At 48.0% G+C, this 15,514-nt stretch overlaps 1 protein-coding gene across 1 annotated transcript in view; it reads right to left on the reverse strand.

Annotated features, from left to right (window-relative positions):
* The window catches only part of cdh23 (cadherin-related 23), a 160,408-nt gene that overhangs the window by 135,199 nt on the left and 9,695 nt on the right, over positions 1–15,514 (reverse strand). The window contains 2 exon segments of the mRNA XM_060073834.1: positions 12,383–12,457; positions 15,102–15,195. Of these exon segments, the coding sequence (XP_059929817.1) occupies positions 12,383–12,457; positions 15,102–15,186 (160 nt within the window). The 5' untranslated portion in view covers positions 15,187–15,195.

The raw sequence follows: 15,514 nt of genomic DNA on the forward strand, positions 1-15,514 counted from the left end.
AATAAATGAATTACACTCCTAAGAACCGTGTTGGGTGTCAAAAGCCATTTGCGCTGAGAGACGAAAAAAAATAGTTAAATGATAGTTTAGTCCCTCCTGTTCTTCATTTAACACGCACGCATGCACACAGACATAAAAACCCACAAAGATTATGGTAAACAAATAGCTAGACAAAGTGTCAAATACTCGCAGAATTTCGAATATTCACCACAGCACTATCAAATAATTATTTAAAAAGGTGCAAAAGGTAAGATTCAATTGCTATTATTTACAGGTACTCCCTTAGAATTTTCGTCCTTCAGGTATTAGCGAGTGAAACATGCTCTCAGAATATGTACTACGAGTAGCCTAGGCCAGACTTTGTACGACACCATTCAGATATATCTGCCCAATCGGGGTGTCTCTCCCCTCCTCCTGAGTGGTCGGAGAAATCGATCTTGCGTGTCAATCACCAAGCGTGAAATGCATCACTTATCCCCGGCAGAGAACTGAACGCACGGAAGGGAGGGGGAAGAGAGGGGAGTGGAGAGGGGAGGGAGAGGGGAGTGAGAGTTTGTTTTTGTTTCAAACTCTCACTCTCTTCTGCTCTCTCTCTGTGCAACTCTGGATTAAAAATTCTCGATCAAGATCTAGATCTAGAAAAAGTCAGATACCCGTTTACAGCAGAAAGTGTGTGAGGCAGCAGATCCACGTCGGAGATAAGGGACTGTAAGGGCCCACCCTGCACTTGTCAATTAATACTATCTGCCGCCGGCGTACTGGCCTTTAAGAGAACAAATGTCACCTTTCAAGACAAAGGACGAGATAACCTTTTTCCATAGCATGCACCCCAGCCTCCAATTACCAGGGCTGATAATGTACTGCGGCCTGTGGGTACGACCGCAACGCAGAGAGCCATTGGCACTGTCAGACCAGGGTCTGTTACCAGAGACACAGCCAACGGCCCCCTCATCAACGCAGCCTGTGGTGGTAGTAACCCACCTTTATGCTTTACAGGTGGTCTAATAGCACATTTACATTTAGGGCATTTAGCAGACGCTTTTATCCAAAGCGACTTACAATAAGTACATTTGTCAGAAGAAAGAGAAACAAGAATATATTGCTTTCGGTACAGTAAGGATGTTCATGGAACCAAGTGCCAAGCACTAACAATCGCTAGGTTAACCCATTCACTGTATAGAAAAAGGGAACTAGGATAAGATGCTACAAGATGCTAAGTACTATTTGTTTGTGGGTGTGTAATAGTAGTCCCACTGGAGGAAAAACACATCCATCCTATATAGTGAAGGTATGTCTCCCTCTCTCCCATCGTTCTCCCTCCCCCTCTGCATGTGTAGGGTGAGGCTTAAAGGGGGAATTCATGTAATTTCTTGTTTCCTGTCATGTCATTTGAGGAAAGGTCAGGTTGTTTACTTTTTCTTGTCGTTTTACAGCGACGACACACGGTGGAATAATGCTAATTCTGGCACACACAGACCTATGGCCCTACTTCAAAGTGACACCTAAGTTTAATGTGGAAAACTGGCATCAAACACAGGCACACACACAAGTAATCTGACAGAGAAACGCGTATAAACCCACATACACACGTACACACACACACACACACACACACACACACACACACACACACACACACACACACACACACACACACACACACACACACACACACACACACACACAAACAAGTTATCTGAAAGAAACACACATATCAACACACAAGAGCACGAACACACGCACACACGCACACACATGCACACACACACACACACACACACACAGGGTGCAGCCTGCCTGTGATACTGGGATGGCGGCCTGCGACGCAGCAGAGAGGAGGTTACTGGTGTGAAACATCCATTTCCAGGTTAGTTGCTCTCTGTGACTCAGGCAGGCATCAGCCGCAGCCCACCTGAGCCAGATAAGCAGGTGCTGGAGCCTGATCCGCCCTGCCGCCACCAGCCGGCAACGCCTAGCTCATTACCCAGCTCTGAGGAGCCACGTGCACGCACAACCCTCCCCCACACCTCCAAGGCACACGCACACACATGATGGGTGTACCATCCCTGCAGGCAACCCTCCTTTAACATGAGGTGACCTTTCCTTCAATAAAAAGCGGACTATGGTATGGAATAGAGTGGCACGAAGAAACAGTGCATTCATAATACCGTATTGGCCTCATCACATGGCTAAAAGTCCTCCGTAACTATGACAACACCACCAAGACAACGCAGAGTACCCCTACACGTAGCATAGGGTACCCAGCATGAGAGTGGACACATAGTATAGGGGTACCCAGCGTGAGGGGGGGACACGTGACCACGCAGCCTCCGGCGACGCAGTGGGGAGGGGGAGGGGGGGGCGCAGGTAATCTCGCCACGCCCGCCATCGCCGTGACACCTGTCACGGCTCAGCGCCGGTTGCCTTGGCAGCGGCGCTCACCTGGCGTCTCGCCGCGCCGCCACACAGACACTTTCAATTAACTTTTACAACCCGGAGAAATTTCACGCACACACAGCCAGCTGCCATACTACATGCTTCCACTGTCCGTCGCTGTCTCTGGCTCTCCCTCTCTCTCTCTCTCACGTCATCTTCCTCCCTCTCCCTCCCACTCCCTCTCTCCCTCCCTCTCCCTCTCTCTCTCTCCGTCCTCCTCATGTTGTCTGTCTATCTCTCACAGGTAGAAAACCCTGGAAATAATTCTCAACTTATCCCCCGTAGGAGCCTCAGTGGGGGTCTGTCAAACGGCAGCGTCGGTACCCTGGCTCTCCGGCGTCGAGGCTGAGGATGAGGCAGCTCAGGTGAGTTCAATGCTCCTGGCCTCCACGCCGCTCCACGCCACGGAGGTTACGATTCGGGGGCCGCTGGCACCCCCTGCTGCTCGCAGGTGCGGTGAAGGAATGTCACGCCGGGTAAGAAAAAAAAACTCTCAGACGCAAGTTAGAAATTAGACCGGCTAGACACAAGGGTTGAAGAGAAAACACAGAAAGTAGAAGGAAGAGAGGGAGGACTAACTCAGAGGAGAGAGAGAGAGAGAGAGAGAGAGAGAGAGAGAGAGAGAGAGAGAGAGAGAGAGAGAGAGAGGAGAGGAGAGGAGAGGAGAGGAGAGAGAGAGAGAGAGAGTCAGAGGAGAGAGAGAGAGAGTCAGAGAAAAGAGAGAGGGAGAGAGGGTTGAGAGAGAGAGGGAGATAGGGACTGAGGAAGAGAGCGACAGAGAGAGAGTGACAAAACAGAGAGAGAAAACAGGGAGTCATAGAGAAACCAGAGAGAAGGTCAGAGAGACAGAGAGAGGTAGAGAGACAGAGCAGAGAGATAGAGAGAGAGACAGAAACAGACGACGCTGAAGTTGGCATCCGATTCGCAGCATCCGATTCGGCTTGAAAACCACTTAGAATCTTCAAATCGGTCCTGATTGAAAACCACTACACCTATACTCTTCAAATCTGGACTACATTATCACAGTGAGGCTATACATTATGTAAAACATAGTTTCAGATTTTTGAAACCTTTACCCTATTTGTGAAAATGCAATGCGGTCTGGACCCCTAAATGAGCCTGTATTGCATTATCACAAATAGGGTAAAGGTTTCACGAATCTGAAAATATGTTTTACATAATGTATAGCCTCACTGTGATAATTTAGTCCAGATTTGAAGAGTCTAGGTGTAGTGGTTTTTAATCAGGATCAGTTCTAATGCGGTCTGGACCCCTAAAAAGCATTAAAATGTGCCTTTATTGCATTTTCAAAATAGGGTAAAGGTTTCACAAATCTGAAACTATGTTTTACATAATGTATAGCCTCACTGTGATCATTTAGTCCAGATTTGAAGAGTCTAGGTGTAGTGGTTTTCAATCAGGACCCGTTCTAATGCAGTCTGGACCCCTAAAAAGCGTTAAAATTAGCCTGTATTGCATTTTCACAAATAGAAAAAAAGGTTTCACAAATCTGTAACTATGTTTTATATAATGTATAGCCTCACTGTGAAAATTTAGTCCAGATTTGAAGAGTCTAGGTGTAGTGGTTTCCAATCAGGACCGATTTAAAGTGGACCAGCTGCCGAATCGGATGCTGCGAATCGGATGCCAACTTCAGCGTCGTCAGAAACAGAGAGACAGAGACAGCGAGAGAGAGGGAGAGAGACTCAGAGCACAGAGTCGGGGAGAGAAGAGACGACAGGGAGAAACAAGTGAAGGACAAAGTGTTGGGCAGTCGTCGTGGGATCACCACGATGTCGCCATGGTGTTTTCATGAACCGTTCGCATTAGTCGCCGGGTTAAACGCACACAACGCGACACACTATCGTGATTTATCGTGTGTTTGTCGATACCACTGGACCGTGGAACCTATTATATCCTGTGTGTGTGTGTTGGGGGGGGGGGGGGGGGGGGAGGAATGGCGCAAGAGCGAGACTCTCTCCTCCACGGTCTCGCCCAGTGGGGAGTCAGACTAAAGCAGGGGTGGCTAAAGCAGGTGGCAGAGGATGAGAGGGAGTGCTGATAGGCTGGGGATAGGCTGGGGAGAAGCGCACACACACACACACACACACACACACACACACACACACACACACACACACACACACACACACACACACACACACACACACACACACACACACACACACACACACACACACACACACACACACACACACACGGTTTGCAGTCACCAACCGACAGCATTGGTTCAGCGCACGAATATATAAAGCACCAGTAGGAAAGCTTGTCCCCGTCATCAAGAATACCTTCTGTGATTCCACGAGGGCCCTTAAGACGAGCGGGCCCCTGCGGGGACTAGGTGCCGCTAATCACAGGGACGACAACACTGCTGCTGAGAGATAACGTTTCTATCGTTGAGACTCCTCACAACACAGACACACGCCCACGTCGACACACCAGCAGACGTTGGGCTCGCACGGGACGAGAGCCACATCCACCGATTGCAGACTCAGACTCACCGGCAGTGAGGGATGCTGTGCCGTTTGCTAAGGGATGCACTGCTGGGGTAGCGTGCCAGTTGATCACATGTGTCTGCGTGCTCGGGCTGGCCCCTCAGACTCGGGCACACATCTGCTGAGTGGGACTTCAACGTTCACCCGAAGCAAGTGCTCACATAAAGGCTCTCGAAAAAAAAAGCCCTCGCCTGGATCATCCAACGAACTCCATCCCCTCATTACACCTGAGCTCATCTTCCCTCATTCCTCTGCTTCACCATAAACGGTAAATGGACTGCATTTATACGCTTTTCTAACCAGTGGCCACTCAGAGCGCTTTTCAATATTACCTCACATTCATTCATTCATGCAAACCTTCACACACCGACGGCGGTGTCAACCATGCAAGACGACAGGCAGCTCGTCGGGAGCAGTTAGGGTGAGGCGTCTTGCTCAGGGACACCTCGACAATCAGCTTAGGTGGAGCCAGGGATCGAACTAGCAACCTTCCGGTTAAGAGACAACCCGCTCTACCTCCTTAGCCACATCAGGGCAGGAGGAGGCGTCCTTCCTCGAGTGTGTCCGTGCAGTCGTTTCGCATGCACAGCGTGTTGATTTGGGTGTCGTGAGTACGTATCTCAGTCCGGTCTGCAGAAACCTGGTTCCAGCCCTGGCCATTGCAGTCCCCGACCCCATCAAACATAAGATGAATGAACCGGCCCAAGCCCAGAGGGGCCGCCGTTTCACTGGGAGCTAGGAGGTGGATGCAGAACATGACTGGTAATGGTGGAGACCTAAAGCTGCCATGTATGTCTGGAAGAGGCGAGGGTCAGCGAGATTGATGCGTGAACGGCCCAGGATTTAACGCGCGTCGGCGAGACAGCGAAATGGACTCAGCCCATATTGTAGCTTAGCACAGGAACGGCCGGAGAAGGCAGAGGGAAAATGATTTAGGGGTAATCTGTCTTGCGGGCTTGTCGCCTGCTGTATGGAAAGGGGCTCGACCGAGGGAAGCTGCGATGCAGCATCCATGTCAGAGCTGAACAACAGCCTCTCCATGCGGTTCAGCATACATGAGATGATCAGACGGTGATTACCTCTCACAGAGGCTGTGAGACAGCTCTGCATCCCAAGGTCAGGTTGTAGAGTAGTGTCTCAGTAAGATGCTTTTATTATGTTATTATGGGCTGGCCGATCAACTAAGCTCAAGACAGCTTGCAAAGAAAGTAAATTACAATCATTATTCAGGCACATACATGGAAAAGCAGCCTTCATCGCATATACATAACTAATTTGGTTTGAAACGTTGATGTTTATTGAAGTGAAGTATAGGAAAGAGAAAATATGAAATATAAACTATGAATCAGAGGGCATGACCTTTTTTTAAATGAAATATAGTTACAGTGACTGACAACTATGTCTCTAATCGCTCCTCAAAGGGATAAAGGATAAACAATTCAATATGCCCACTTGACCTTCAAATCCACTTTTTACATTTAGTCTCTTGGAGATAGCAGAATAATCTGGCAGCAAACAGTTTGTTTACAGTGGAGAAGTTCAACCTTTTGAGAGTGAGGTGTGTGTGTTTATGGGTGTGCGATGTGTGCGTAATTATGGCTGTGCAGCGCACGGTGTGTGTGTGTGTGTGTGTTTAGGTTGTATGTTGTGTGTGAGTTTATGGGTGGGTGGTGTGTGTGAGGGTAATGAGGGTCTTTGTCAATATATTTTCATGCGAGTGCATTTAAAATATATACGTGTAGGCTTGTTTATCTATGTTTTACCTGTATGTGTTGTGTGGTTGTGCATTAAGGAGCAGGACAGAAATATGACGAGCAATATGGGCTTGAGACAGAGACAGAGAGTGAGAGTGAGAGTGAGAGTGAGAGTGAGAGAGAAAGCGAGAAAGACAGACAGAGAGAGAGGGAGAGTTCATCTCGAGAGCGTGAAGCAGGCGATGGCAGAGACGTCACCGGTTTACACTAAAACCATCCACACAGACTGCTTTAATATGGCGCACCTCCAAGCTACTTCCTGAGCAGCGGTTATTATTGAATTAGTCCAGGGAGCTCATTGAACCTGCAAGTGTGCAAATGTGCGGCGTCACTAGAACGCAAGGAGACAGCCTACAAAGAGCAGAGAATAGAGGGAGAATGACAAAGAATGGATGTAAAGGAGGACCAAAGGCATCAAGCGAGGAAGAAGGGGAATCGGTAACCGATCCGGGGAAGGTGACGTGGAATTATTGATGATCAGGTTAAGCACGGGTCATTCTTACACTCCGTTAATGCATTGTCGAAGTTCCTTTTTGGAGAGCTCTGCTAATTCAGTTCCGTATCCACGGTTAAAATACCCGTGATTAGGGGTTCAAAAGAGGGTCATTACATGGAGGTCTTTGGTAATGAAAAGATCGCTATCGGACCAACACTGTAGTGATAATATCAGCCTCCGCTGGCTTTGCTACCAAAGCCCCTTTTTTTTCGTACTAATATTGCTACTGCTATTAGGCCACTCATTAGACACAAATGCACTCATTAGAGTGGATTGGACTGTTCACACGCTGTGTGTTAACAAAGTTGAACCTGATCAAGTGGTCTGAACGTAATCCAACACGACAACAAGAGACTCACGGCACGCACGTCAATACAAAGCACGTGGGTCCCACCGGAGCACGGAAGTTTCTCTCGTTTTGAACAAATGTTGTGCTTGGTTAGTTCATCACTCAGTAGAGAGCGTAATCTGTGGAATCAGGGCAAAGTGGATTAGGAGATGAGAGGGTTTAAATCAAAGAGCCTTCGCGTACTTTAATTACCCATCCCGTTCCCTGACACAACACATTGTTATCAGCCCTCGCATTCAAATGGCGGTTTCTTCTCTTGCAGCCCCCCCAGTGAGATTGTTATTTCCAAACATGCGTGTGACCAAAATTCACAAATCACAAACACATGCCAGCGTTAAAATAAACGTTTGACGTGATTAGTCATATTCAACACAATGCCGTGGTTTGTGTGTTTGTAGCAACAAATCCCTCATGGCTTTTTGCCACACCAATGGTGGAGTGTTTGTGCATGGGGCACGCGTGTGGCGCACACATGTGTGTGTGTTTGTGTGTGCATATGTATGTGTATCTGTATTTGTATGTGTGTGTGTGTGTGTGTGTGTGTGTGTGTGTGTGTGTGTGTGTGTGTGTGTGTGTGTGTGTGTGTGTGTGTGTGTGTGTGTGTGTGTGTGTGTGTGTGTGTGTGTGCGTGTGTGTGTCCCTTTGTATTTCTATGGGCACAGAGTCAGTGGCAGCTCACTGTACCTCACAATAAATATAAGGTTATATTGCAGTCACCACTAACTAACGCTGCATTCTGCAAGCAAGCAACCGTGCACCCCTGCATCTTTATGCCCGCTGCTTTGAGGTTGAAAGCTGGGAGAGTTGCTAGCGAGTGGAGCGTGTGAATTAATGAGCGAGTACGCCAGATAGTGTGAGCGGACTTGCGCAGACATTAACGAGCAGGTAAGTCTGAGGTGTAATCTCGGGTTGAAGACTCAGGTAGTTGGACGGCTTCCATCCTGGCTCTCGGATAAATAAACAAGTGGTTCTGGGTGCAGACAGATCTTTGTGCGGACGGATCTGTGTGCAGACAGCCAAGCCTGCACAAGCCATCCCCTGGAAGCCACTGATCCGCTGCCCAGACTCCAGCACCAAGTGGTCTGGCCGTGTCTGGATGTTCTTGTGTGCGTGAGAACATGTATGATGCATTGAGTGTTACTGTAAGAAAAACTGTGCGCGTGTGTGTGTGGTGTGTGTAGATGTTTGTGAGTGAGTGAGTGAGTGTGCGAGCGAGCGTGCGATTAAGAGCGAGAGCAAACTGCAAAACTGTGTGTGTGTGTGTTTGTGTGTATGTGTGTGTGTGTGTGTGTGTGTGTGTGCGTGTGTGCGTGTGTGTGTGTGTTCGTGCGTGTGAATGTGTGCGGGTGTGTGTGTGTTTTAGTTTGTGTGTGTGTCTGTGTCTCTGTGTGTCTGTAATTGTGTGTATCGGCAGCCCACTTCAAAGTAAGGAACGTCCCCTTCATCCATTCCTCCCATCACAGGCAGAGACCTCGTAAACACCTCAGCCAACTGATGGAAGAACACACAGTATCCCAGGTGTCACCACACACACACGCACCCGCACACGCACACACACACACACACACACACACAGACCGTTTGCAGTTTCCAACCGACAGCATTGGTTCAGTGCCTGGCCATGGTAACTGAACGCTGGTAGAAAACCAAAGAAACTTGTTACCTGATCCCCACGAGATGTCAAGCATTCAGGCGATAGAGAGTCAAGACTCAAGACAGCACCTCAGTTTGGGCGTTCATCAAAGAAATGCTAATAGAAGGGCAATTGAAGTAGCAGTCACGGCATAGATATATAATTATGCTTATCGCTCTGCCTTTGCTCAATAGAACTCAAGTCGTTTTTTGGCCTTTAATATTAAATCGACTGAACAAAAAAAGGATTATAATCTTGACTTAAAATGTTGGGGAGCTATTCACTGGAAGGATATTTGGCAAAGGAAACAAAAAGAGACCTCGGTCTATCGCTAGTCACCCGATGCCCTCAACTTGATTCGCAAAGGCACGCACACACACACACACACACACACACACACACACACACACACACACACACACACACACACACACACACACACACACACACACACACACACACACACACACACACACACACACACACACACACACACACGGCCCTTCTCGACGAGGACATCTGCTGAGCTAATAAACAATAAGCTTGACAAATTGTCACTGTCCAATCACTCAAGTACCCCACCGGCCCCCCTCCACCCCTCATAATCACCCCACTGAATAAGCCATCAGCGGCCGGGGCTGCGGACATGAGTGACGGCTCTGCAAACCAATAGATAGGCTCGCTGGACCGGAGCCCAGCTGCCTGAGTGGAGGACACCGTGATTCATGGTCAGAGGGCAACTTGTGAGCGAGCAGATAGGGAAATGAGCAGACAGCCACACGGTCAGACAACCGGCGGCCGAGGCCCAGCAAGTCGGCTTGCTAAGGCTGGGAACCCGTGGTGAGATACTTGGAGATAGAACCACTGGTTTGTGACACTTGAATAAAGTTAAAAGGAAGGAAAACAAGTAGTTAGGAAAACGGATAACAATGTAAGGTCATGAGTGCAAATTCTCTGTGTGTGTGTGTGTGTGTGTGTGTGTGTGTGTGTGTGTGTAAGCTCATGAGTGCAAACTGTCACCATTGTTATTATGTGTGTATTGTGCATCAGTGCGGTTGAAGTAACATATGATGTAGTATGACTTCCTTCATGGAAAGCTACCTTGGAAAGTTTGTATGGAACCAATCAGACCTTGAAACGCCACATTCAGCCGAGTAACCAATAGGTCATCAAGTGATTTTGTTCGAGGCTAAGGTCTGCTGTCTGCTGACGAGAACATGGGGCTGGGGGGGAAACGTTCTCCGTCGGCCGATGTTGTGACAAAAGCAGAGCGAGCCCACTTTGAAAAGGCTATAGAAAAGTTTGAGTGGTGCAAGGTTGGGTAGAGTGCTTGTGGTATTTGGTGAGGGCACAGAAATAATTATGCTTTGGTTATGATGACCTTTCCTTCTCCTGACTCCAGGAGTATACACCAGAGGAGGAAAGGAGCGAGGAGGATCCTCCTATTCCCAGAGACAGGGCAGCATAATGCTGATTAGGACAGGAAGCTTAAACTAAAGAGCGAGTGCGTTTGAGTTCGCTGTGGTATAGGTTCTGCAGTCTTTAAAGAATGATTCTAAATGTTATTCCATGAGCTATATAGTGTGACAATGCACCTCACGTACACACACATGGACACAATGCACATACACACACATACACACACTGCACGTACACACAAACAAACAAAAGCGCACAAACACACCTAAACAAAATGCACACACACACAAACAAGTCACATAGACACAATGCACACACACACACACACACACACACACACACACACACACACACACACACACACACACACACACACACACACACACACACACACACACACACACACACACACACACACACACACACACAACTAATCTTAATGGCGTTGGGGTTGACAGCAGACCCGTTAGGCCCTAGAGTTTTTATATCTGTCAGAAACAGATTGAACCACTGTACCCTCCACGGGACTCCGTGGTAACGGAAGATGGATAAAGCCATGGCACACGTTCACAGACTGAAACATAATTATGGAAGGTCTCCGCGGATCATTAATGGCCATTTTTACTACCTATGGATTCGATCAACCTTCAATAAATAAAAAAAAAACAGCCCCATTTTCGTATTTCAATCCGACACAAAATGGAGCCCGATCCATCCCTGTATATCCAGCCTCTATTTCCTCAGTTTGAGTCTGGCCGCTGGCGAGGCCGACCGAGGCTGAGGCTGGGCCAGAGGACAGGGCGATGGCATCAGAGGAGAGCGGGTGACGGAAAGTAACAACACAAGAAAAACGTTTCGGATTTAAAATTATAACCAGGCCTCTGATAGGAGGAGGAGGAGGTAACCTCAGACATCAATAAATTGCGCTGTCAATCACTGCAACCCAAACCGAGATGACAAAGGCAAAGGGGGGGAAGAAGCAGAGGCTGCTGGGAAACTGCTGCTCCCCCAGAGAAGGCTTTACTCAGTACTGTAAGCCTCCGTGGGCCCGGGGAGGGACAGCGCACGGCATGACGGGGAGACGGGGAAGCTGCAGGCACCCTTTCATCGGCGCGTCGACTCCGACGGAGGAGAGTCGATTCCGGGTGCATGCAGCTTTTGTGTCACTTGCACTTCACACAGACTGCTGTAGTCCTCTGCCCACGCGGGATTCTGTCTACTAACACACACAGACACACACACACACACACACACACACACACACACACACACACACACACACACACACACACACACACACACACACACACACACACACACACACACACACACACACACACACACACAGACACACACACAGACAGGTAGACACACATGCACAACCAAACAAACACACACAGTACATGCAAACGCGCCACACACAACCAAACACACATACACACACACACACATCAAGCACGCACACACATACACACGCATAACTAAACACACACATACATGCAAACACACACACACACAGACCCACACATACACAACGAAACACGCACACATCCAAACACACACACACAGACTTCACCAGACAAACTAAATGTGTGTGTTTGTTCATGTCTCTGTTGACAATCGTACATGGGTTGCTCTGTTCTTGGTTACAGTTCCTTCTGGGGGGAGGGACGTTTGCTTTGCAGTGAAAACAAGTCAAGCACGAGTCGGCCTGACGTTCCTCGCATCCATCCTCACAATCCACACACAACGGCGCACCAGCGCTGGGCGCAGACTCACCGATGGCCGTGTTCTCGTAGATCAGGAGGTAGGTCTTGAAGAAGTAGTTGTTGAAGCTTGGCGGTTGGTTGGAGGCTGTGGGGGGGGGGGGGGGGGGGGGCAGAGGGCAAAGGAGCATTTACATCGACATCACGGTGAATGGATACAGCTGTTGTATAACATAGCGTGTGGGCACCACATCGACGCTCTGTTTAAGAAAAGGTCTCTTCTGGCTGAATCGCTGCTTAGGACCCCTGTCTGTTATGTGAGTGATCGTCAAACCTGTCTATACCCTAGGCTCCATTTTCCTTTACGAGGTTGTAAATGTTAGTTAATTAATACACAGTGAGGTCAAACATATGAACAATAGGGGTGGGACAAAATATCGATTAGCCAATATATCGTCTCCCTTCTTTGTGCGATACTAGAATCAATACACTGGCGCCAAATATCGATTTTTTTCATTTCGAAAATTTAGTAATTAATGCAATTTTTTATATTTGAGTTAATAAAATAAGGCGCTCTAAAACCATTTCCCCGTTCCTCGAGGTGGCGCTCAAAAAATGAATAAGGGAAACTTGATTGGAAGTGAAGTAACCAAAGAAGAGTAACTGAAATATTAAGTTTGGACCATGAATAAAGAAAGAAATCCAGCACTTTACCTTTTCAGAGTCATTTGTTGTCATCCTTAAACATATATTGTGATGTATCGTCATAGGATTGACTAACAATATATTAATAATTGCAGTATCGCATAACTTGTCACATTGTGAGGTACCCTGCGATTTCCACCCCTAGTCTATGCCCTTGGCTTCATTTTCCTTCACGATAAAGGAAAATGGTGGCAAATGTTTAATTCAAATTAATCAAAATGCAGTGCGGTCCGACATATATAAACACGTGGGACGGGTCTACGTGGTAGGAAGAGAAACGCACGGGCGCCCACACACGTTGCCCGTCCTCTTTCAATTTATTTAAATGTATTCCAGACCCTTTATTTCCTCCGTTGTTTGCGCAAGGCTGCCGTCTCTACCTGTGGCTTAATTAGCACCGAGCAACAGAGTGAGCCCTCGAAGGAGGAACGGGGAGAGAGAGAGAAAATAATCCCAGTTTTGATCATCCCCTCCAGTTATCACAGAGGAGAACTGGGCCAGTGTGCCAATGGGTTACGTTGGCTGGGGGGGTAGGAGTACACACACACTCGCACACAGGTTGGATTAAAGGGAAGGGTTCAGTATCGGTGTGGAGCTATGGGGGAGAGTAGAAGAGGGCGATAGAGCGGGAGACAGGGAGAGGAGGTATAGGAGAGGGAGACACAGAGATGAGGGGAGAGAGATACAGAGAGAGAGGAGGGGAGAGAGACAGAGAGGGAGAGAGGGGGGGGGAGAAAGGGGAGGAGAGTTAGATAGAGACAGAGAGAGAGGAGGGGAGAGAGAGACAGAGAAAGAAGAGGAGAGAGAGAGAGGAGGATACGGAGAACGAGGAGGGGGGAGAGAGCAGGAGAGGTATAAAGAGACGGATAGAGAGAGGGGGAGAGAGGTGGAGAGGTAGATAGAGACGGCGAGAGAGACGAGAAAAGGTAGATAGAGACGGAGAGAGAGAGGAGGAGAGATAGAGATGGAGAGAGAGGGGGGGGGCGTCGGAGAAGGAGACACAGAGAGAGGAGGGGAGGGAGATGGAGACGGGGAGAGAGAGAAAGAGAGAGAGAGAGGGGGCGTAGGAGAGGGAGTCACATAGAGAGAAGGGGAGAGAGAGAGAGAATGGGCGATGCGTGCTGGCAGGCTATAGCTCTGAAGCGGTAAGCCAGTGATTAACCAGTTGCCGTTGACGGAAAGAGGTTGTGGAGCGAACGCAATCACGTCCACCGCTGGTTCAGTACTGCATGTTATTGGAAGTGTCCTGTCCGTCAGAGACACACTCTTCAGCGCACCGTCCAGGCAGTCTTTCTCTCTCTCTCTCTCCGTCTCTTTTTAGACTCAGAGAGGAGAGAGCAGCCACGAGTTAATGACAGCTTGAGAAAGTGGCGATGAGATAATGGCAGCAAATAAATCGCAGCCCTATGGGGGAGTGTAATATTGTGTTGCTCAGTGAAATTGTCTCGAGAAAGATGAGTTAGGACAGAGAGAGTGGTGAAATGGAATTGGCGATCGGTAATGGATGATGGTCATTTTGGATAATATTGTGCAGCACATTGGTATTTAAGGCCCAGTGATCCTTTCGGAGTAAATCTTATCATCCATATATCATATAATTTGTTGTCTATAATTTGTTGTCTATAATTCTCTGTAAAAATCTCCAAAATCCAGAAGGGGGAGTCATGCTTGTCCAGAATAAGAAGATTGATGTCCCTTAATTACTTCAAAACCAAATCGCTAACACTTTGAAGTAATCACATTAAACACTGAGGGGTGTTCAATCTCTCAAGTGAAAGACTTTGCCGTCGTTTTCAACCATATGCTCACTTTTTTCCGTACCGAACGTTGATTTTCCGTCTTAAAAACATTTGACACAACAAAATATAGGCACATAAAGCAGATGCGAGATGCAAGATTACTGAAACCCACTATTCTCCGGTCTACCAAACTTGACTACCAAGCCATTACTGTTGTTCAAAGTCGTGCTAGAAACAGGAAAATAGCTAATCTTAGCGCTTCTTTATCGGCCTCCTGTCGGCCCGCTGTTAGCTCGGTGAGCATTCATTCATTCACTCACTCTGAACCTCACCACCACAGAAACTCACCTTCAGAGAAGGGCTGGAGCATGAGGAAGGGAAGGAGGAGCTTGGCCAACGTCATCCTGCCACCTGATCCCACACGCCACAACATCGCCTGCACCTGAAACACAAACACACCCCTGCGTGAGAGGAGATACTGTTACAGTGACGTGAAGATGAACCACACACACACACACTTGGGTGACCAGAGATACAGTTACGGTGAGGTAAAGATGTAACTAGCACAATCCACTAGCTGGGAGCAACGTAAGGCCCAAAGAAGAATTCATTTATACTAAGCTACAAGCTACCAAATCACATGACATGTGTATCAGAATATTATGACATTAATGGCTCCATATAATGTATACAATACAATTAATTGATGTGTTTGTGTGGTTGTTTGTGTGTTTGCGTGTGTGTGCTTGCGCGTGTGTGTG

Source organism: Gadus macrocephalus, chromosome 15, assembly GCF_031168955.1.
Source record: "Gadus macrocephalus chromosome 15, ASM3116895v1".
Lineage (NCBI taxonomy): Eukaryota > Metazoa > Chordata > Actinopteri > Gadiformes > Gadidae > Gadus > Gadus macrocephalus.